Genomic DNA, 23,072 nt, shown 5'->3' on the forward strand with positions numbered 1-23,072 from the left:
ATAGATTCATAACATTTAAATATTCATAATGTGTAGAAGGACGCGTGACTTGCGCGTGGCGGGGGGCTTTTCTCTGCGTTAGAAATAAGGGGTAGCGCTTTTATTCTGAAAGGCGCAGCAAGGTTTCCGCCCTGCGCCGATCAGCTGATCGGTGTAAACAGAGGAGCCGAGATGTGTGCGCGTGTACGTGTGCGCGCGTGTGTGTGCTGTATTTGATACTTCGATCGCTTTGAAGACGGTAACCGGCGGCCCGGTGGGGACCACGTGACGTTTACCGCGCTGCGGTAGGGCGGCCGGAAGTGGCTCCGAGGGTCTCAAAGGGTCACATGCGACCCCACGGGGGGGCCCGGCCCCGAGAGAGCCCCGACCACCGCGGATCTGCTCCCCTTGGGACCGGAACAGTGGAAGCAGTGAGTGATCTGTTTAATATTTACCTATATACTTATTTAGCATTTATATACACACATATCTGTGTGTATATATATACATATATACAAAGCAATACCTATTTTGAATTTCAGGACAAAAAACAGTAAAACAAAATATTGTGAGTGAGAGACACAAACAAGCTCCGATCAATCAATCAAACTGTAGCTCAGGACCAGCTGATGGATCAATAATCACTCACTGTGTACGTGACTGTGATATTAAATGATGTAATAAATCGTACACCAGCGAGTTGATAAAACAAATCTTAAAAATTAAATTAAATATTCCGATAATGTACCACTAATGTACTAATATACTACTATTTGATGTATGTAGTATGAACATAGAACTGAACTGCATAGATCTGATATCTGATCCATATCGATATCTTTTACCCACTTAATCATCACATGATGAGGTGATTGGGGGTAATACAGTTATATGCGTAATCCTGCTTTTGTTCCACTTTTATTTGCCGTAATTCCAGATGTCCTCCATGTCTCCTGCGTGTGTTATTGTAATTTCACATTCATATCACATCTGGAGCCACTTCACAATCATCTACATCTCAAAGCCTGCAAGGGGGGGCGGCGATTTGTATTCAGGTTTCTTTAAAGTTCATGTTCACCAGACTCTTCATTTATATTTATGGATCTTCCAGGATGAAGGAAATGTAAAATGCAACATTACAAGTAAAAGTCCTGCATTCAACTTCTTCCTTCCCGACAGACGGCTTCCCCTTCCACTTTAAGAAAGAAAACATCAGAACATCAGAATGTCCATTTCAGCCCTTCGCACTGGACCCTAGATTTCCCACAATGCAGCTGGACCGGCTCTTTAATGCACCCCCTCCCTGCCTGGTGAACACGCATCTCTCTCACACCTCCAGTTCGTATGAAAGGGACACGTGAGGGAAAGCAAGGAGTCACAAGACGCGGGTTTTGAAAAGCAACCGTCAGAATGATGACAAGAGGCTTCAGTCACCGGACCAGCTGTACAGGAAGTCACCCCCCCCCCCCCCCCCCCCCCCTCGCAGGCCACATGACCCTGGTATGCATGCGGGGGGGAGGGATACAAACCGTGGAATTAATGAACCGCGTTGTCATGAGAGGACAAACCGAGACGCCTGCAGAGGGAGGGAAGGGCTCGCCCGGTAAACAGGTTCACCTGTGACTCCGCCCCCTTCACACCGTGGTCCAATCACACTGCTACATTTCAATCTCAGTCTATGTAATGAACTCCGCTGTTCTTTGGTCAAATTTTCAAATGTTTTTATTTATTTGACCGTAAGATTGATGGTAAAAAAAAGAAGTCTGACTCTCAGACTCAGATGGACCCAGAACCAGCTGTGCAGGGAGAAAGCAGAGTAGAAGAAGAGTGGGCGTTCATGTAACCCAGCCAGCCAATCAGGGCGGTGGGCAGGACCACTGATGCGATCAGCCTCTGCTCATTTATTTCTTCACACTTGGAGGAAGTGAACAGAATTTGGTGTTCATAGGTCACTGTGACCTCACGAAACTTCCTTTAGGCCGTAATTCCAGAATTCAGGGCGTAATTCTGAGAATAATTATCCAGGCGAGGAGTCGATTCTGGTTTTAATCCGTCTCTTGTCAGTCTCTTAACTTTATGAAAGAGGCACATTAAACCGCTCAAACTATTATCTAAAGCTCTCAAATGTTGCTTCCATCCGTTGCCATTTATCTCTAAATGATTATTATTAAGCGCGACGCTTCATGCAGCCTCTAGATCTCCTTTTCAAAGGCGCCGCGGCACGTATGCTGCTGAAAGCATCTTTTTCAGGAGGTTGAGTCACATGTTCTCTCTGCTCCCCGCAGGGGTCCATGGAGGAGCCGGAGGAGCAGTTCCTCCAGTTCGCCCGAAACGGGGACCTGCCGGGGCTTCAGAGGCTGCTCCTGTCCACCATGAGGGAGGAGACGCACATCGACATCAACTGCAGAGGTACAGCAGCGACGGTGTGTGTGTGTGTGTGTGTGTGTGTGTGTGTGTGCGCGTGTAACACACACTGTGTTGTCACTCAGGGAAGAGGAAGTCTAATCTGGGATGGACGCCTCTTCACTTGGCCTCGTACTTTGGACACAAAGACGTGGTGGAGGAGTTACTTAAGGTTGCTTTTCTTTACACAATAAGTATTAAAGTTATTTCTAATAACTGACACTAACGTGTGCCCCCCCGCGCAGGTTGGTGCAGACGTTAACCTGCCCAACAACGTCGGAGACACGGCGCTGCACAAAGCCGCCTTCACTGGGAGAAAGGTACTTTTACATCTGACAGTGTGCATTCATTCATCCAGTCAATCGATGAACCAATGAGTGACGTATTGATCAGGAGGTTGTCATGCTGCTGCTGCACTACGGCGCATGCGCCGCTGTCATCAACGGGACGGCACAGATTCCCAAAGATGTCACTCAAAGTGCAGAGATCAGAGGCATGTTGGGAGGTGAGAGATCAGTGATTTAATCCTCGGCGTGTATGTGGTGTAAAGATTCTAAATTCTTGTTTTCTTCCACATCACTTTGCCAAAAAACAAGCCGCCCAGAGAACGGAGGAGAGGAAACAGGAGGAGGAACTGCTGGAAGCTGCTCGAGAAGGAGACCTGTCCACTTTAACTCGGCTGGTTGGTGATGAAACTTCTCCAGTCGTGTAAAAGGAGGCCGAGGCTTCATGCGTTAAGGCTTCTGTCTCCATAGGATGTTTCCCAAAACACACCGAAGTGGATCCTGGTAGAACCGCTCGAGTAAATCTTCACTTTGTTGGTTAGCTGACTAAGACCTGCGTGTTGCTGCAGCTCAGCAGGAAGAAGAGTCCAGACATCAACTGCACGGACCTGCTGGGAAACACGCCGCTGCACTCGGCGGCCTATCGGGGCCAGAGGCCGTGCGTCCTGAAGCTGCTGAGGGGCGGAGCCAGCGCCAACGTGGAGAACAACAAAGGTGGGGTCTGTCGGCTCGGGTGGAGGTCCTCACTCGCTCCATGTGTTTGGAGGATGGAGGCTTTATCATCATCTTTATTCTTCCCACAGAACTCACTGATATTTGGGAAGGCCGTCAATAGATTAAAAAAATTAACTGTTTAATCGCACATTTTGAAATTCACTAATCTCGGTTAATGGCAATTAATGTTGTTGTTGTTACAATGTTGTTTTTAATGAGATTTAGTCTTTTAGAGAGAAAAACAAACAAGTAATGAGTCACTTTAGAAAACGTGTATTTTAAACAGAAAACTACACACATTCGCTCGTCTTGGAGGCAGAATTCTACCTGGTTGAACATGTTGATCTAGCTAGCGTAGCCTAGCAGCTAGCTTAGCCTAGCGGTGCTTTAAGTGGTCTGTGTGTCACGTTTCCTCTGCACAGTTCTCTGTGTGTCGCCTCTGTTTGTTTTACTGCCGATGCAAAAAGCTCGTTAACATTAATCTCGGCCACATTAATCGCATAGATTACTGCGCTTGTGTTGACAGCCCAAATATTTACGTCTATCCTTCTTTAAATAACCAGGACATGTCCACACTGAACATTCTAACGTTCCTCCTCCACTCGCAGGCCAGACGGCCTTGGACCTGGCGAGCAGTGCGGCGATCAAGCTGGTCCTCGAAGGCACCGCTCACAGAGTGAGTGCTGAGTTCAGGGTCTGGCTTCGCGGCGTGAATTTAAGTTGTCATAGTGACTTCCTGGTTGTCATCTGTGGTCCTCGCAGGGTGGGACCCGGCACGTGAAGAAGCACCAGGGCCTCCTCTGGAAGGTGAGATCTTCCTCTCAGTCGTTTTCTATCAACCAGAAACGGGCCGAGCGATAACGTCGACACCCCGCTGCCCCCCGCAGAGCTCCAGGTTCTTCGGCTGGCGCTCCTACTGGGTCGTCCTCCAGGACGGGGTCATGTCCTGGTACTCCAAACAGTAGGTGGCTCGGCTCTCTCCGCCAATCACCTGAGAGGAGCGCTGCATTCATGGAAGCCCCAGAATCCTCTCCGCTCCGTTAAAACATCTTTCTCTTTGTCTGTCCCGGTCCCCGGTGTGAAGGTCGGATGCAGCGTCCAACGTGAGCAGACAGGGCTGCAAGTCTCTGACGCGCTCTCAGTGTTTGGTAAAGCCTCGCTGACGTCCCACCGCGAGCTTCATTCTTTTATTCCAGCGTCTTATTTGTGGACTTTGTCTCACGTCCTCCAGGTCCGAGACAAAGACAGCTGCTTTTTCACCCTCAAGTGCTTCGATGACAGCTTGCATCACTTCAAAGTGTCGCCTAAGAGCGACCCGGAGGCGACGGCCAAAGTAGGTTTCACCCGTCCGTCAACGTCTCAGTCGGGTCTCTTTTTCATGCATATTCATGAGACGTCTCGTCAGGCTCCGCCTCCGAAGCACCAGCCACCGCCCACAATGACACGCGCGTTGTTTTACAGAACCAATATCATGTTTTCTTTTTACATGTTTACCTGAAATATTACAAATATTTTCAAATATTTGATATTTTTTCAACTGTAAGCTGCTTAACTGTCACACATTCACATTCATTCATCTTTTACAAATAAAATGTGGTAATTTTTCAGATGTCTTTTCACATTTAAATTAACTTTTTTCCTAACGGTTCTCATACACATTTGTCACAATTACTTTTCAGAACTTTTGCAAATAATTTCTAATATTTTGGGGATGATTGCAGTAGTTTTAGCTGCTGGATCTCTGCCAGGCTGCCATGAATAATTAACGCTCCGGCTGAGACGTGTTCTTGGTGCAGCTGCCGGCTGCAGAATAAAATGCAAAGATCTCTGAATTCATACGAGGAGAAAATGTCCTTTCAGTATAAAGTGAACGAGTCTTTTCACCAGCTGTCTCCGTCCCCTCTTCACATGCAGCACGTCGCCTGCGTTCTTCCTCTTTAAAACTGCTCTTTGTCATGTTAATAACGAGTCGGTCTTCTGTCCCTCTATAATACTATTAATGTTAATAATATCTGTGTTCCTCACACACTCAACAGCACTGATTCACACGTTGGTTTAGCTGTGAACATCCGGCGCCGTCGTCCTTCACAACGACTACTACACAACTAATAATATATATAATATATACATTTACATATATATATATATATATATATATATATATATACATTTACATATACATATATATATTATATAATATATATATATATTATATTATATATCATATATAGTATCATATATAGTATAATATATATATAATATTATATATATATATAATTATATATATATAATATATATATAATATATATATATATATATTAGATATATATATTTTATATATGTGTATATATATATATATATTATATATATATATATATATATATTATATATATATATATATTACAGCTGCCTCAAGGAAACTAGAATGTTACGTTCCCTGAAACACTACTGAATATAAATAGTTTACTTCCAGATGATATTTCCGCATTAAGGAAGGGCTGAAGGGGGTCGAAGGTCACGACTCACGTGGTGGTCTTTGTGGCGTTGCAGGCCTGGCTGCAGGCGGTGGAGGAGCACTCCGCTTACAGCACCCACTACTGCTCCCAGGAGCAAGGCAGCGAGGAGGAGGAGCACGAGGAGGAGGCCAAGTCCCTCGGGGAGCTGACGGAGTCGCTGCAGGTGGGAGACAAACATGGCCTGAGAAGCCCCGCCCCCCCCCCCCCTCCTTTCGCTCATCGCTGGTGTCCTGTCATTGAGTCCAGGCGGCGGAGGCCCACCAGGAGGAGCTGGAGGAGGAGGTGGAAGCGCTGGTCTCCATGCTGAGGGACGGCGGACTGGCTGAGAGTAAAACCTCATTCAGTTATTCATAAGACAAGAGAGGAAAAGGTTAAAGACCTCCTCGTGATTAACGTGAGGAGCGTCGTCAGGCAGATTTAATGTGAAGAGACGAGATAATCCTTCATTGGACATCAGGGACATTTACGGGATTATCACAGAGAGAGACGAGTATTATAAAGAAGCAAGAGTACAGAACTAAGAACAGCAGTTAACAATCCACAATAATCCCTCGTCCCCTCCTCTGTCCCTCCTTTGTCACTTTGTCCCTCGTCTGTCCCTTTTAGGTTTTCCGTCCACTGTGACGCAGAAATTACAAGAGATCCGTGTGCTGTCTGGCGAGACGAGCGCGTGTCTCCGTGTCTGTCTTGGCTTCCTGTCCAGACAGGAAGTGGTGAGCAGTCTTCTTCATGGTCGGTTGATTTTGTCCTCAGGACGTCGTCTCTGCAAAGACAAGTCGAGCTCTTCATACATACAAATACTTATTGTGACACGAGTGAGTAGAGTGTTTATAAATGATTATTTATATGGAAATAAAGAGGTGTCACATGACCAAGCACTTTTTTCATCATAGAAATACATTTTAAAAATACACAGAAATAATTGTTAAATAGCGACGCCTTCATTATTAAATGTAGTTATGAACGCTTCAGAAAAAACAATGTATTTGAATATTTGGTTTAAAGTTCAGTACGATGACGTCACGTGACTTCAGCTGGTCCCCATCACGCAGGACACACACACACACACACACACACACACACACACACACCCGTCACTCGAGCCCGTCTCTGCATGGGAATCAGGTTCTCCAGGCTGATCACATGACACGGCGGCGTGCAGGCAGATAAACGCCTCGACCCTCCTTCAGCTCCGTTGGGGGGGGCTACAGAGGGACCGAGGGGGGGTCTCAGTCGGTCTGGGTCACACTGGTATTTCCTGTGCGTGTGCGTGTGTGTGCGTGTGTGCGTGTGCGTGCGTGTGCGTGTGCGCGCTCAGGTGCGCAGCCTGCGACTGGAGCAGCAGGTGGAGAAGAACCGGATCCTGTCGGAGGCGCTGCAGACTTTGGCCACAGAGCACCACCAGCTGGAGCAGTCGGTGGTCGGGGGCCCGCCGCCCCCCAGCGAGGACGAGTTCCACGACGCCGTGTCCGGTGAGTGCGGCGCCGTGCTCGGGGGTCGGGGAGAAGCGGGAGGTCACCGTGGGGAAGGTCTCCCGCTCACACCCTTGTCCTGCTCTGCCCCCCCCCCCCCCCCTCTCCACCCTCCTCCACCCCCCAGGACTATGGAATACTTTTCTGTGCTCCTGAAGCGTGACGTAAGCTAACTGGAAGCATGTTGAGCATGGATCAGCGTTTCTTTGGGGGGGGGTCTTACGAGCACCTTTTATCTGAACAACACGCTTACACCTCGCCGACCACACGCTCACATGATGCGTGTGTGTGTGTGTGAATATGAGCCTCCGCGTGCCGCCTGTTGACCTTTGACCCCCCCCCCTCTCCACCAATAAGCAGAATCTGACTCGGAGGCGTCTCTGAGCGGCTTTGAGACGGTGGCCAGTCGGTCCTGTGAGGACGAGGACGTCATGTCGTCGAGCAGCCCCCCCGGGGTGTCGGGGGAGGATCGCCGTGGCGACGAGGAAGAGTCTCAACCCAATGGCACCGTGAAGCACAGGTCAGTTTGCTGGAGGCCTAAACGACCCCCCGAGCCCCCCGAGGCCCCCGAGCCCCCCAGCCAGCAAAGACTTTTATCATCGTTGTTATAATATTGTTCTACTTCCTCTGTTACACATTATTAACGGCGGTACGCCCCCCCCCCCTCCTCCCCCCCCTTTTGGTTTTGTCGTCTCCGTCTTTCCACTCGCCGTCTTCAATAATTTACAGTCGGCCGGCGGAGGACAAAGAAGGAGTCGTCTGTTAAATATTGATGTGTGTGTGATGCGATAATGAGCTGAAGATGCGTTTCACGTTCCATCATTGGACGGACCCCCCCGGGGGGGCAACCTGCTGCACTCTGGGGATTCCTCATTTAAATGTGTTTTATCGTCTTTAGAGGCCAAAGCAGACACAATTATTCATTCATTTATTTACTGCAAATAATTGTTAAATATTTAAACCAACGTCCGTCCTGATTGACAACAAATGTTTACTTTTTTTAGTCGATTTTTCAAAACGCCACAAAACACATTATCTTATATGTGTTCATGTTTCTATCAACATTGACTTTGATGCTTTTTTTTTACAGCGTCACCATTAAATGCAGCTCTCCTAAAATACTGCTGTAGAATCACTGAATCTTAATTATTGTCTTCCACTTTTACTGGTTTAAAACTTTTAACCATCTTCAGTCCTGATCTTCAGATTTTAACCCAACAGGTAGATTCTGTTTAAAGGTTTCAATACGTTTAGTTTATTAACTGATCACCGGACCATCGAAGGCTGCTTCATCTGCAACGACAAGAAGGGTTGTAACCTGACCAACGTGTGTGTGTGTGTGTGCGTGTGCGTGTGTGTGCGTCGGTCCAGGACCAGCTTACCTGCACCGATGTTTTCGAGGAACGACTTCAGCATCTGGAGCATCCTGAGGAACTGCATCGGGATGGTGAGACGTTTGAGCGGATTAATCCTTCATATCTTCAGCATCACGAGATGGTCCTTTGTTTCTGTGCTGGCGAAGGAAACGACCTCCTTGGTCCAAACGGACACATATAACGTACAGAAGGTCCCCGATGAATAAAGATGAATATTCCCTTTGGCCGTTAAGGTCTCACCTTCCTCCTCCAGAGAGAACCGGTCCCTCAGCTGCACCTCTGCAGCCTCTGAGGAACCTTCTGTTGCCCTCATTCATAATCCAGAGGAGCTGCATCTCCTGTATGAAGAGCTCGACACCACCTTCGTGTCCCCCCGCCTCGTGCAGGTGACCTGAATCCTTCGTCATTGTTTTGATCAGAAATATTCTTTTAACGTTCCGCCTCAGGAACTCTCCAAGATCACCATGCCGGTGATTTTCAACGAGCCGCTGAGCTTCCTGCAGCGGCTGACGGAGTACATGGAGCACACGTACCTCCTCCAGCGGGCCAACGCCTGCCCCGACTCCACCCAGAGGATGAAGGTGGGGGCCTCCGCTTCTCAACACGAGACCTTTATCCTACAGACGATACTGTGTGCAAAGTGTCAAAGTGATGAACTGTGTGTGTGTGTGTGTGTGTGTGTGTGTGTGTGTGTGTGCGTGTGCTGTCCACAGTGTGTTGCTGCGTTCGCGGTCTCCGCTGTGGCGTCCCAGTGGGAGCGGACTGGGAAGCCCTTCAACCCTCTGCTGGGAGAAACCTACGAGCTGGTCAGGTAGGTGGGGGGGCCAGGTAGGTGGGGGGCCAGGTAGGCGGGGGCCAGGTAGGTAGGGGGTCAGGTAGGTGGGGGGTCAGGTAGGCGGGGGGGCAGGTAGGCGGGGGCCAGGTAGGTAGGGGGTCAGGTAGGTGGGGGGTCAGGTAGGCGGGGGTCAGGGAGATAGGGGGTCAGGTAGGTGGGGGTCAGGTAAGCAGAGGGCCAGGTAAGCGGGGGGTCAGGTAGGCGGGGGGTCAGGTAGATAGGGGGTCAGGTAGGTGGGGGTCAGGTAAGCAGGGGGTCAGGTAAGCAAGGTTCAGGTAAGCAGGGGTCAGGTAGGTGGGGGGTCAGGTAGGTGGGGGGTCAGGTAGGTAGGGGGTCAGGTAGGTGGGGGTCAGGTAAGCAGGGGGTCAGGTGAGCGGGGGTCAGGTGAGCGGGGGTCAGGTAGGTAGGGGTCAGGTAGGTGGGGGGTCAGGTAGGCGGGGGCCAGGTAAGCAGGGGGTCAGGTAGGTAGGGGGTCAGGTAGGTAGGGGGTCAGGTAGGTGGGGGTCAGGTAAGCAGGGGGTCAGGTAGGTGGGGGGTCAGGTAGGTAGGGGGTCAGGTAAGCAAGGGTCAGGTAAGCAGAGGTCAGGTAGGCGGGGGGTCAGGTAGGCGGGGGCTCAGGTGAGCGGGGGTCAGGTAGGTGGGGGGTCAGGTAGGTGGGGGGTCAGGTAGGCGGGGGGTCAGGTAAGCGGGGGGTCAGGAAGGTGGGGGGTCAGGTAGGCGGGGGGTCAGGTAGGCAGGGGGGGTCAGGTAAGGGTGGGTCAGGTAAGCGGGGGTCAGGTAGGCGGGGGGTCAGGTAGGAGGCGGGGTCAGGGAGGCAGGGGCAGGTAGGCGGGCGGTCACACGGCTTCTCGGTTAAATGTGAAATACCTGAAGTACCTGAACGCCCCCCTCTGCTCCCCAGGGAGGACCTGGGCTTCAGGCTCCTCTCGGAGCAGGTGAGCCACCACCCTCCGGTCAGCGCCTTCCACGCTGAGGGCCTCCAGCAGGACTTTGTGTTCCACGGCTCCATCTACCCCAAACTCAAGTTCTGGGGCAAGAGCGTGGAGGCGGAGCCTAAAGGCCTCATCACGCTGGAGCTGCCCAAGTAAGAAGCTCCGGTTGGTAAAGGCTTAGTAGTGATGAAGACGTCCCCCCTTAAAGCCCCTGTGTTCCCCTCCAGGCACAACGAAGCGTACACGTGGACCAACCCGACGTGCTGCGTGCACAACATCATCGTGGGGCAGCTGTGGATCGAGCAGTACGGCACCATGGAGCTGCTCAACCACAGGTTCCACCACTGTTAACGAGATGCAAGGTGTCAGATACAAGATAACAATCACAAACAGGGAGGAACATGATGTTTTCTCTTCTCGAACTCAGAACCGGAGAGAAGTGCTGCCTGAATTTCAAACCATGCGGCCTTTTTGGCAAAGAGCTGCACAAGGTCGAAGGTCACATTCTGGACAAAAGGTACGGCCTGAGCCCGACACTAATGAGATGCACACACAGTGAGTCCCTGCCTGAGGTGTGTGTGTGTGTGTGTGTGTGTCCACAGCAGGAAGAAGCTGTGCGCTCTCTACGGGAAGTGGACGGAGTGCCTCTACGCGGTCGAGCCCGCCGCCTTCGAGGCGCACAAGAAGAGCGACAAGAAGGCGACCGCGCAGAAGAAAGGCGGGAAAGCAGTACGGATACCACGTTAATACCTGATCATTACAAGATTAATACCTGATTTAGTGCCTCATTAATACATGATTAATAACTGATTAGTACCTCATTAATACATGATTAATAACTGATTAGTACCTCATTAATACACAATTATTACGTGATTAACACATGAATATTACATGATTATTAAGTGATTAGTATTGATTATTACGTGATTAGTACGTGATTAATACATGATTAGTACATGATTAATACGTGATTATTATGTGATTAGTACGTGATTAATACATGAATTATACCTGCTTAATACCTGATTAGTACGTGATTAATACATGAATTATACCTGATTAGTACATGATTAGTACGTGATTAATACATGAATTATACCTGATTAGTACATGATTAGTACGTGATTAATACGTTATTATTACATGATTATACCTGATTAATACATGATTAGTACGTGATTATTACATGGATTATACCTTATTAGTACGTGATTAGTACATGATTAGTACGTGATTAGTACGTGATTAGTACGTGATTAGTACGTGCGGCCTTGTGTCCGTTTGACTCCCTTTCAGGGCAGCAGTGACGCTCTTGAGGAGGTTCCCTCCCCGGCTGCAGACACCGTGGAGATGATTCCTGGCAGTCAGCTGCTGTGGAGAATCGCACCCAGACCGGCCAACTCCACCCAGGTGGGAGGGGTTAGCGACGAGCTAGCGATAGCGTGTGTTACTCCAGCTCGATTTACGAGTGAGAGCAGCCTCGTTCCATTCTCTTCTTAGTTCGAGGCGTCGGTGTGATGCATTATTTAGATCTTGAAACTGTCTCTGTGTGAACTCGAGTGTTGTTCTTGGATGTTGTGATATCCGTGTGCTGCAGATGTACAGCTTCACCTCCTTTGCGATGCAACTCAACGAGCTGCACACAGAGATGGAGGCCTCGCTCCCCCGGACCGACTGCAGGCTGAGGCCGGACATCCGGGCCATGGAGAACGGAGACATCGGTAACGCGCCTGCAGCCGGGGGGGAACCGAAAGAACCAAGACCCCTCCGGCTGACATCTGAAGCTCCACAATGTTTGTGTTCCAACAGACGTCGCCAGCGAGGAGAAGAAGAGACTCGAGGAAAAGCAGAGAGCGACTCGCAAGGACCGCTCCAAGTGTGACGAGGAGTGGAAGACGAGGTGAGGGACCATTGACAGCTCAGATCAACCTCTGTGTAATACTAGCATTTTATATTTATGTTCTAAGCAGTTTTCACTGGTCGTATTTACAGTTTTCTGTCTTCGTTGCAGCGTTTTAAACGTTATAAATGTCTTTTTTCTCTTCGTCTCACTTGTCTCTCTGTTGCATCCCGGCTTTGATGTTTAGGAGTCCCGCCCTGGGCCCAAGGTCAGAGCTGCTGTTAGACGATGAAATGTGTGATGTGGTCACGTGACCTCTCATCTCGGCTGCTACGATGCGATAGAGAGCCGTGATTGGAGACGATGTCTTTAACGTCCACTCGGTGGACATTGAAGACATCTGCTGCTGCTCTTGTTGTTTGTGTCTTTTTGTTGTTTGGTGTCTTTCTTGTGTGTTGTTCCCTCATCCCGAGTCTCTTCCTGGTTGTTTGTGTCTTTTTGTATCTTTAAGATCAATTATCATTATTTCCACTTTGTGTCGGACGTCACGTTTCTTTAAGCGTTCCGGTAACACGGGCGAGGCATTGAAATGCAAACGTCTTCCTTTTTAGTTCCTTGTGCACGTGACCTATAACCTCGACCCCCCCCCCACCTGATGTGTCTCCGCTGTGTGCTCAGGTGGTTTCAGCAGGGTCCGAACCCCCACACAGACTCCCAGGACTGGCTCTTCTGCAGCGCGTACTGGGACAGGAAGTACAGCCAGCTGCCCGACATCTACTAGTGACGCCGTCGCTCTTCCTAACGGACCCCCGTGGCCTTAATCTCCTCCGCGACGTGAAAAGGTCAAATCGATATTGAAAAGGTGTAAAATGGTCAGCAAAGCTTTGAAAGAAGATGGTTCCTTCTTTTAAATGTTAATGCACGCTGACTTTAAACATATTCATTGTATATAAAGTTGATGTCGCTCAGTTCGAGGTTCACGTGTGTGTTGTTGATTCATCCAACTTGTAACCGAGTGCTGTTGCTGCTGTTTCATAAAGCACACATCTGATATGTGCAGAGGGTTATTATTGTGTTTGGGTTTATTATGCAGCCTGCCAGGGGTCAAAGGTCACGTGGCGTTTTGCCTCCCTGCAGAGGATCGACGGTATTTTAGTGGAAACTGAAATAAAACTTTTTTAGCTTTTGTATGTTGGGGATCCTGAGGTTAAAGTGTGATCTCTGCATCAACGGCCCGAGTCTGACCTCTCAGGAGAGAACCTCATCAGGACCTCAGAGGACGGCGCTGGAGAAGCCGGCAGCGAAGATAATTACGGGATACTTAGTTAAGGACCAGCGGACTTCTCATTAAATGAGACATGAGACAACAAAGCTGTGAAAAGTCCTTTAAAAGAACAAAGTCATCACAAGCGTTTTGCCAACATGACCCATGAATCCATTGCAAAATGTTGATAACGGAATTCAGGATTTCTGATCTAAATGTGACTCAAACGTCTTTAAATTAAAAACTAGAGAATCGGGTGCTGACGTCTCGTATAAGATCCAGGATCTGAGGTCAAACTGTTACTGAAGGCGGACGGAAACAAGCTACAGGGACGTTAGTGAGGAAAGAAAGTAAAGGAATGATGCAAAGGTGCCGTGTGTTTAATCCCATTAGAATTTGATGCATTTATTGAAGAATAGACCCTCATGATCCGTCATCATTTTCTATCTCCAGTAATAAAGTGTCTGCATGTAACTACCTGTTACTGAGCCAGCTGTCTCCTCAGAGAGCTGCTTCTCATCACACAGAACGACCTTCATGCCATCCAATCACAAATTATCACAACGCCTGTAGCGCAGTGAAGAGTTGTTTTAACAGGAACTGTTTCCTCGCCTTTAAACTTCCCTTCATGCGCGTTTGGGTCCAGCGGACCGACATTAGCTGATTGTCCACTTTTACATTATTGATGTTGAGCTCCAACCTGAAAAGGGAAATGTGTTGAGTAAAGTAAACTTGGCTGCAGACAGGAGGTGCCAGCGTCCGTCGCTGTGCCTCTCATCCGACCTCGGGGTAAATTCCACGTAGCGCTCAGCCGGGGGCAGCTGGGCAGATGTGGAGCAGAAGATACACATATCGCGATCTGTGAGTTCTGATTCTCTTTGAGAGGAACCGTGTCGGACTCCATCCCTCTGTGGACGCAATACACAGCGATTAAATCCCATCGAGTGCTTCTGCATCCATCAGACCCACAATGCCAACATTCCTTACGGCAGCTGGTTGCACCTGTTGAAGGCAGACCCGCCTCCCACACCTGGCTCCACGGTAACCACGGCAACACAAACATTGTACCGCCCCGTCGCCGAGGCACAGGGGAGGCGGAGCAGAAAAGAGAACACTGACCCACGTGGCAGGTCCTGCAGGCCGCGTTGCCGTAGTAACCGCCGGGGATGAACGGACGGTTCTGAAGGTCAGTCAGATCATCAACGAGGCTTTTGGCGTTTGGTTTGGTCCACAAAGGTCACAGGTCATTTAGCTGGCGCTTTTATCCAGAGCGACTTGCATTGCATTTATTTTAACACATGGCTTTTTACTGCAATTAGGGGTCAGGTGTCTCAGGGACACTTTGACATGCGACATGGAGCAGCTCGAACCGCCAACCTTGCGGTTCCCAGGGCACCTGTTCTACTGTGTGTGTGTGTGTGTGTGTGTGTGTGTGTGTGTGTGTGTGTGTGTGTGTGTGTGTGTGTGTGTGTGAGTGTGAGTGTGTGTGAGTGAGTCCACACCAACCGCACACATTCACCACCGACCTGCTGGCGGGAAACCTGTTATCAGCTGCTCGCACTGCGGAGTGATTATCGGCCAGAACATTTGGATTTAATTATAGTGATTACGTCCAGGATCAGAGGCGTTTTTCACTGTGACATGGAGATGTAAAGAAACACACACACACGCACACACGCACAGACACACAACACGTGAGTGTGAGACACGCAAAATACTCGACGATCTTTCCCCCAAAGGAGACACACACACTTTGGTTCATTTATTCTTTTTCATTATTCCTACGCGATGCAGTACAGTAGAAGGTAGATCAGTAGCTCCTCCCCCTCAGGTAAACACCTGCAGCAGGTGAACCTTGTCTGGTGGAACTCATGTGAGCTGAGCTCGGTTCAACAAAGCAGAGCCAGAGACAAATAAAGACTGAGATTAGGAATTACTTTATTATCACTTTATTACACATCAGTCAAGCCAGTTAGCAACTGATAAAATGTTGTTTATAATTGGAGGAGAAACCTTCTGTTCGTCTTAAACACATTAAACAGTACGACTATATTTAATTTAACAAAAACTCATTTGAATTTCACAATTTCAGATTTCCCAATAAACGTCTGAGAACACCTTCAAATTCCCTCAAAATACTTTATTTTTAATAATAAATCCACAGGGTTTCACAAAAATACAGTAATAATAAAACAAATAAACATGAAGTTACGGCACGTAGCTTAGCATTTTAGCTAACATTCTCATGGGCATCAGCTATAATGTGGTGAAACGTTGCAGTGATTAGCTTAATAATGCAACTTGAGGTTGCAGTAATTTTTTATTTCATTTTCATTTGTGAAAGTGGTGAAGTGGAAGAATGTGTTTTTATTTCAATTCACTTTTACATAATCTCACTTAAAAGGAGGGTAAATTATTTAACTAAGATATTTCACCATTACACTTATTTAGTTTATTAATATAGAATCATTTTCAGGCATTTCAATATTTCCGAGATGAATGCTTAGGAATGCAAATGAGGCAATATCTCATTTGCAGGTAAAGCCGGTTTACAAATAGACAAAGTGGGAAAATTAAGTATGATTATTTTTTTTCAATTGTAAAAAAAAAAAAAGAAAACCTGTTATGTTTCAATTTTGAGGTTAAATAGTTTAAACATAACTTCTCAGGACGGTTGATAGAATCTCTGGTCGGTACGAGAAGCTCCACCGGAGAACACGGAGGTCCAGCAGGGAACCGGGCGTGAATCACAGAACCGGGAAGAGGGCGTAGCTCGCCACGCCACAGCTGTTCCTTCCGTCTCGGACCATTCGCATGAAGCCTCCTTCGCCCCAGCTGCTGCCCCAGCTGAGAGGAACCAACGGAGAGCACGCGCTTAGACTCAGCCGGAGGAGGTCCCGTGTGGGGCGGGGGGGGGGGGGGGCGTTGCTCCGCTCACCTGTTCTTGATGATCCAGAAGTCTCGGCCTCCTTCGGAGCCGTAGCCGACCAGCAGCACCGCGTGGCTCAGGTTGTTCGGGTTACAGTTCGGCTCGTCGTAGATTCCTGCGAAGGAAAGTTCGACCTGCTTTCATTCATTGGTCGGCCGCTCGGGGGGCGAGAGGCGAAGCCGACGTTCATGTGTTCATCTCAATAAATAACCAGCAGTCATCTGGATGCAAAGAGAAGGTGAAAGCGAACAATAACAACAGGTAGACCACCTGAGCTGTAGAACAGGAAGCTGGAGTGATCGGCGTCGATGGCCACGGTGATGGGGCCGACGGTCGCCACGGCGTCGGCCAGCGCCTGCTCGTCTCCTTTGGGTATGAAGCGGTAGTCTTTGATGTGGGCCACCGCCTGCCGGCCGTCGTAGTAGCAGGGCTGCGTGTCCTGTGGACGGGACAAGAAGCGCCGGGCGTTACCGGGGGGGTGGTTTGGGGGGCGGGGCCTCTGGGGAAGGAGGAAGGGGGCGGAGTCTCACCACAGAGGTGTACGGGTAGGCGTTGGCGGACTGCAGCCCGTTGCTGACCACGTAGTCGTAGGCGTTGGCCATCCAGGCGCCGCTGCAGCCGTAGGTGCCGTAGGACCGGGAGCAGTCCACCAGGTTCTGTTCGCTCAGGGACACCAGCTGACCCGTCTTCTTGTAAATCTGGCCCTCGATGGCTCCCGTGGTGCTGAAGGCCCAGCACGAGCCACAGAAGCCCTGAGGAGTCCATTAGAAGGAGCGTCACCTTCGATCTTAACTCGATTCAGCGTTGGACTGAAAAGGACTCGTTAAACGTCCTACCTGGTCTTTCACCTCGGTGACGTAACCCATCTGCCTGTAGTCCACAACGTGAGCGGCCAACTTCTTAGCGTTGTAGCGCAGCCTGCGGCTCGAGGCGGTCTTCCCCCTCTTCACGAACTGGGAGTCTATCATGGCGCCTTGCAAGACCCGGAGCTCTTGTCTCGTCTAGAGGGCATGAAGACGACTTCACAGTCATTCATGTCATCCAGCGTGACTCTTTGGGTGTAGCTCATGTAATCATGGAATACAAGGAGCAACACAAGGAGCAACACAAGGAGGGGGCGGGCAGATGGACACTAGACTTTCACTTAGGACCTTACGTTCGTCTTGTGTGAAACAAGATGTCCAAATCGACCTTTGTATTTCTAGTTGTCACATAACTTCCCTACTTGGGTAAAGACACTTATTTGACCCTGAACCACAACCTTTCTAGGCCTCACCTGGGTACATCCAGTAAGCGTGTCTATGAACGAATGATCCGTTTGTTAATGCCACCAAATCATCACATTTACGTAAAGCTACTGTGACACCTCCACTTTCATTGACTGGTGCTTCTGCGCCCCCCTGTGGACTAAAGTGGTAGAGTCTTCTCCCACCAGGGTCCCTGGAGAAAACCTCTCGTTCTGTTGCAGGGTCTCACAGTCTGACCCTCTCAGTCCTGGTCCTGGTTCTCCGGGGCCTTCCCTAAAGGAACTTTAAAGTTTGGGAGCTTTCGGCATGTAGAGGAAGACGCGTCTCCTTACCAGGTCTCCGTACTTGTTCATGGCCATGGTGAAGGGCCTCCTCCCCATGAAGAACCCTTGATTGTTGTCTTCTATCATCTGCCTGTTCTCCTCCCAGATGGACCTCCTCTGCATGTCGTCCTGCAGGAGATCACAGAGAGACTGGTGGTGAGTCAGAGGACTCTCCGCCGTGCTGGAGGTCTGGACGTGGCGCCGGCCTCACCGCGTCCTCGTAGTTCACGCCGTGGCTGCTCTTCCAGACCTCCCACTCGGTCGGGGCCGCCTCGTCCGACTCGGAGCCCCCCCGCTGGGGGCCGAGCAGCAGGAGGGGGAGCAGGGCGGCTCGCAGCAGGAGGCCGGCCCGCCGGACTGGAAGGCCAGGAGCGTCACAAGAAGGGAGGGGGGGCAAACAGGTTGTAGTCATCACTCGATTTATTTCAGTCATTTCCAGCAAAATCAACATTGATGTAGAATTTGGGGTTTGCACTTAAAGTCTTTATAATCTCGTCTCGTCCTTAACTTTGGAGTTTTGCGACCTTCACGAGTCGGAACCGCATTTTATACAATAAGACACAAAATCAACAACCAAATAAATCATACATTATTTTTTAGCAAATATGTCCATAAAAGGTTAAGAGATGTTAACATTAAATCAACTAAGAAGATACTAATTGATCCGGTGGGCTTTCAATGACGTCTTTGTTAGTTCTGACTTGTTCTGACGTGAAACTCTTCAGCACCTCTGTGATAAAATGTCTCTGCACTATTAGAATAAAGAACAGTGTTTCTCTCAGTGAAGAACATGATCTCATGTTGCTGTTGCTTTAAGTGCAAACACTTCATTTAGTTTCATTCAGCAGAAGGTATCGACACAACAAGTGTGTTTTTAATATAAAAGCCAAGAAACAGTCAGAAACATCTGCATCTGTAGCGTCATGACGTTTGATGAAGCTCTTCAAAATAAAAGCAGCCAGTTCAGGTACTTTGTGGAATAAAAAGCTGCACTTACCTGCGTGGATGTGTTTGGTTGCCATGTTCTGAGAGGGACTCCAACAGCCTGCTGAGGACCTTCCTTATGTAGCTCCACAGTAAACACATGCCGCCACTGTACTTTGATGGATCCCTTAATCAACACCTGAGGAGGACACCAGTCAGCGAGACGCTCGTCCTCCGTAAAACCTCTGTTATCGTTTAGAAACAGCTAAAGCTGCAAAATCAAAAATCCTTCAATTACTGGGTTATGAGCTCAAACACCTGACATCAGGAGGACGCACACACATCATTACTGCAGTAAACATAAGAGTATGCTTACGTGGAAATACTTTAAGCAGTTCAGATGTACTTAATAAAAGAAGAAAAAAAGGAATTATTTATATAGATATTTATTTATATATAATATATATATATATATATCATAACACCCTCAATGAAAACCAACAAAATTAAGAATTTATTTTAAACCTAATGTCCAGGAAAATAATATTTAAAATCCAGCAAATATTTACCAAGACAATTCCTCGCCTGCATATTTTAATACACAAGAACTTGTGAAACCAGAAACAACTTGTTCTCCACCTGGAGGACCAGAAGGCCTCCGCAGCCTTTGTTTAACTGCAGACAACGATGAGTCATGTCCGTGCATTTATTGTGCGGCTGCAGCAGCGCCACCCAGCGGCCGGGTGAGCGCAGCTCACTCGTCATCACGACTCGGCTCCCAAACAGCGTCACAAATGCGTCACGATGTCTTTCAAGGTAAAAACCCGTCTTCTCTTCCGCTCCTCGCGCGCCTTCATTCTTCATGCGCGTGCTGGAGAGCCCTCGTGAGAAATCCGTGTGTGCATGCGCGTGCTGTGTGTGTGCGCGCGTTGTATGGTTGTTGTTGTTGTTCATTCTAAAGAAGCGGGTGGACGTTGTGTGTCTTCACCCCCCCAGAAGGAAACGCCTCTGGCCAACGCCGCGTTCTGGGCCGCGCGGAAGGGGAACGCGCCTCTCCTCCAGCTGCTGCTCAACAGCGGGCGCGTGGACGCGGACTGCAGAGACAGTGTACGCGCGCGGCGTGTCCGGATGCTGTGCACGCGCTTGCCGTAACCCCGCCCCCCGCGTGTCATGTGTTGTTACCTTTATAAAGGGGGAGGGGCTTCATGCGCTCATTAGGGGAGGGACTAAACTGTTTTACCTGCTTCACATGGAGCTCCTCACTAAACCAGAGACTGAGACATGAACATTGAGATGAACAAAGAATCCAAAATACACGATTTAAAGTGAATCCTCATATTGTGTATTTTCCCTTTTCAATCCTCAAAACACCAAATGTTGCTGTTCTAGTTCTACGTGTTAGACTTTGTCCAACTTAAACTAAAGTACCCCGCTGGAGCTAAAGTGTTTTTTAATCACGGATCTCATTAAATCCATTTGTCCCTCAGCTGATCGATTGTTGCCGTGTTTCTTTCCAGTCCGGCTCCACGGCGCTGATGGTGGCGTCCTACAGCGGCCATTGTGACTGCGTCAAACAGCTGATCATGCAGGGAGCCGACATCAACTACCAGCGAGAGGTACGGTGGTGAACGAGTTCTACGGACCACCAGCCGCAGGGCGCCGTGATTCTGTCTGAGGTCACCAGCAAGTCGCCGCTCACACGAATAGATCCTCGAACAGAGGATGTCGTTTTTACACGAGTCAGTTTTTCAAGGATGAAAGTGAACACGCTTCCTTCTTTATGCGACATGCTTTTCTTTCCCGAGATTTTATCGTACGAAACAGGAGTTATTTTCTCCTTCTTATAAACGTTATATTCCGTTAACAAAAACCTTGTCATGATTAATGCAAACTTACAGATTCCTTAATAAGACTAACGAGCAGTTTGATTGACTGTGTTTCTATTAAAATACGTACAAACTAATAGAGATCTCTTTCCGCCGCCTCCAGACGGGCTCCTCCGCCCTGTTCTTCGCCTCCCAGCAGGGACACGATGACGTCGTGAAGCTGCTCTTTGAGTTTGGAGCCTCCACCGAGTTCCAGACGAAGGTACGATGGGCGTGCCGACGTCCCGTGAGACGGATTCAGCCTGACAACGAGGCCGTGGTGGCGTGCGGACATTGTTGTGTTTCTCTTGTGGCAGGACGGGGGCGGCGCCCTCACCGCGGCCTCTCAGTACGGACACGCCAAGGTGGTGGAGACCCTGCTGAAGAACGGCGCCAACGTTCACGACCAGCTGCATGTGAGCCACACCTTCAGCCTCTTTCTGGAACGCGGCGGTTAGTGTCGTCACATGTCGGTGGAATCCGGCCTCTCAGGTTTTTGCTGCTCAGTCAGATTCTGTTGTTTGGAGGTGAAACGAACAACATACGTGTGCATGAGACAGCAGTGACGAGTCATCGACACATTCTTTGATTAGGTGGAAGCTTTTCTCACCATTTCTGACAACATAAATGGAAAAGTGTGCCAGATGAGTCTCTGCGTTTCAGGACGGCGCCACGCCTCTGTTCCTCGCCGCTCAGGGGGGTCACGTGACTGTGATCCGTCAGCTGCTGTCGTCTGGGGCAAAGGTCAACCAGTCGAGGGAGGTAACGTCCTCGCCTCTTTGTAGAGATTCAAAGTTTAAGGTTCCTCTTTCTCAGCCCCTCTGCTGCCTGCGTCCTCTCTAATCTTCATCTTTTTGATCGTGACCTCTTCTTCCGTCCCTTTGTCTCTTCTGTCCTTTTGTCGTCCAGGACGGCACCACCGCCCTGTGGATGGCGGCTCAGATGGGCCACGACGAGGCCGTGAAGGTGCTTCTCCTACGTGGGGCCGATCGGGATGCCGACCGACACGTACGCAGTTCTTTTAGTACCAGCAGAGCACATAAAAGCTTCCGTCCACATTGATGATCGATGGCGTCGCCATTTGTCCTTGTGTACGTTCTACCTGATGAGGAGGACCACGTGGTACAGTGGACGGACCTTGAGAGCGTTCTCTGTTGTCTTTCAAGGACGGATCGACGGCGTTATTCAAAGCTGCCTTTAAGGGACACAACAGCGTCATCGAGGAGCTTCTCAAGTTTTCTCCTTCAGTTGGAATCCTCAAGGTAGACGAAGCTGCCGACATTTGGAGAAATAGACCCCTCGCTTCCCTGCAGAGAGCTCAGCGACCACATCGATACCCCTCTCCGGTCTGTATGCTGGCAGACAGTTAGCTTAGCTTAGCATAAAGACTAGAGACAGGTGGAAACAGCTAGCCAGTCTGCCTCAACGCATCGTTTCTCCATGTATGTTGTTGTTGTGTTTTTTGCAGATTAAAGACATGAGATCAACCATGTTGCTAAGAGGTTTTTTTGGCAGAGCCCGGCCAGGGGTCTTTATGCTAAGCTAAGCTAACACGAGAGCGTGGTCTTCTCCTCTAACCACATAAACATCTCGGTAGGAGACTTGGTGAGGCCCCTTGAGGATGGATAATCCATCAGAATAATCAGTCTCTGTGTCTCCAGAACGGCTCCACGGCTCTTCATGCTGCCGTCATGGGGGGAAACCTCCAAACCGTCCTTCTACTGCTCGGGGCCAACGCAGACCCGATGACGCCCAACGAGGTGAGGCGCTCGCCTTATGGAAGATGAACCCGTGACTTCAATCCCGTGAACATATTTCCTGTGTGTGTTTGTCTTCTTGTCCTCTGCAGAATCATGAACTCCCTGCAGATCTCACGAGGAGCGATCGCATCCTGAAGGTGTTACGTCCAAAAGTGTTGAATGGAGGCAGTTGATGACCAACCATCAACTGTTACGACAGCACAATGTCAAATCTCCCCAACTACAACATCTATATGCTGTTTGCTTGTGATTGAAATGAAGCCGTCATATGTTGAATAAACGTGGACTGAATGTGGAGCAACACAATGTGGAACCATCGACAATATGTGCTTTTATTTTTCCTTACATGGAGGTTAAAAGACTTCTAGATATTTAGCACAGTTTTTATTTTTTAATAGATGTAATA

At 49.1% G+C, this 23,072-nt stretch overlaps 3 protein-coding genes across 15 annotated transcripts; 2 read left to right on the forward strand and 1 right to left on the reverse strand.

The window, feature by feature from the left end:
* Nucleotides 1-38: 38 nt before the first annotated feature.
* Nucleotides 39-13,409, forward strand: osbpl1a (oxysterol binding protein-like 1A). 6 transcript variants are annotated; one of them, XM_078107688.1, is made up of 29 exons: nt 39-410; nt 2,265-2,388; nt 2,469-2,554; nt 2,628-2,702; nt 2,776-2,887; nt 2,979-3,064; nt 3,236-3,380; nt 3,989-4,056; nt 4,143-4,187; nt 4,268-4,341; nt 4,465-4,528; nt 4,612-4,713; nt 5,931-6,059; nt 6,143-6,224; nt 6,503-6,711; nt 7,215-7,368; nt 7,729-7,888; nt 8,740-8,815; nt 9,191-9,325; nt 9,458-9,555; nt 10,481-10,663; nt 10,739-10,846; nt 10,939-11,028; nt 11,114-11,240; nt 11,811-11,924; nt 12,112-12,235; nt 12,324-12,414; nt 12,602-12,622; nt 13,033-13,409. In XM_078107688.1, the coding sequence occupies exons 1-29, from the start codon at nt 327-329 to the stop codon at nt 13,133-13,135; spliced, it is 3,069 nt and encodes a 1,022-aa protein (XP_077963814.1). In that variant the 5' UTR covers nt 39-326; the 3' UTR covers nt 13,136-13,409. The 6 variants fall into 6 exon arrangements, with proteins under 6 accessions (XP_077963814.1, XP_077963816.1, XP_077963815.1 ...); XM_078107690.1 differs by having other exon boundaries at nt 6,503-6,609; XM_078107689.1 differs by lacking the exon at nt 12,602-12,622.
* A 2,126-nt stretch (nt 13,410-15,535) lies between these two features.
* On the reverse strand, nt 15,536-21,122 carry cts12 (cathepsin 12). Of its 2 annotated transcripts, none has more exons than XM_078107718.1 (9): nt 20,998-21,122; nt 19,115-19,240; nt 18,329-18,474; nt 18,127-18,246; nt 17,384-17,548; nt 17,078-17,299; nt 16,818-16,986; nt 16,557-16,662; nt 15,536-16,465 (listed from the first exon to the last, which is right to left on the reverse strand). In XM_078107718.1, the coding sequence occupies exons 2-9, from the start codon at nt 19,137-19,139 to the stop codon at nt 16,366-16,368; spliced, it is 1,053 nt and encodes a 350-aa protein (XP_077963844.1). In that variant the 5' UTR covers nt 19,140-19,240; nt 20,998-21,122; the 3' UTR covers nt 15,536-16,365. The 2 variants fall into 2 exon arrangements, with proteins under 2 accessions (XP_077963844.1, XP_077963843.1); XM_078107717.1 differs by lacking the exon at nt 20,998-21,122 and adding an exon at nt 19,611-20,115.
* On the forward strand, nt 19,780-22,972 carry ankrd29 (ankyrin repeat domain 29). Of its 7 annotated transcripts, none has more exons than XM_078107713.1 (10): nt 19,780-19,857; nt 20,038-20,148; nt 20,559-20,657; nt 21,031-21,129; nt 21,224-21,322; nt 21,570-21,668; nt 21,816-21,914; nt 22,073-22,252; nt 22,568-22,666; nt 22,756-22,972. In XM_078107713.1, the coding sequence occupies exons 1-10, from the start codon at nt 19,846-19,848 to the stop codon at nt 22,837-22,839; spliced, it is 981 nt and encodes a 326-aa protein (XP_077963839.1). In that variant the 5' UTR covers nt 19,780-19,845; the 3' UTR covers nt 22,840-22,972. The 7 variants fall into 7 exon arrangements, with proteins under 7 accessions (XP_077963839.1, XP_040025891.1, XP_077963838.1 ...); XM_040169957.2 differs by having other exon boundaries at nt 22,073-22,168; XM_078107712.1 differs by lacking the exon at nt 19,780-19,857 and having other exon boundaries at nt 19,945-20,148.
* The last annotated feature ends 100 nt before the right edge of the window (nt 22,973-23,072 follow it).

The sequence above is a fragment of the Gasterosteus aculeatus genome, chromosome 8, assembly GCF_964276395.1.
Source record: "Gasterosteus aculeatus chromosome 8, fGasAcu3.hap1.1, whole genome shotgun sequence".
NCBI lineage: Eukaryota > Metazoa > Chordata > Actinopteri > Perciformes > Gasterosteidae > Gasterosteus > Gasterosteus aculeatus.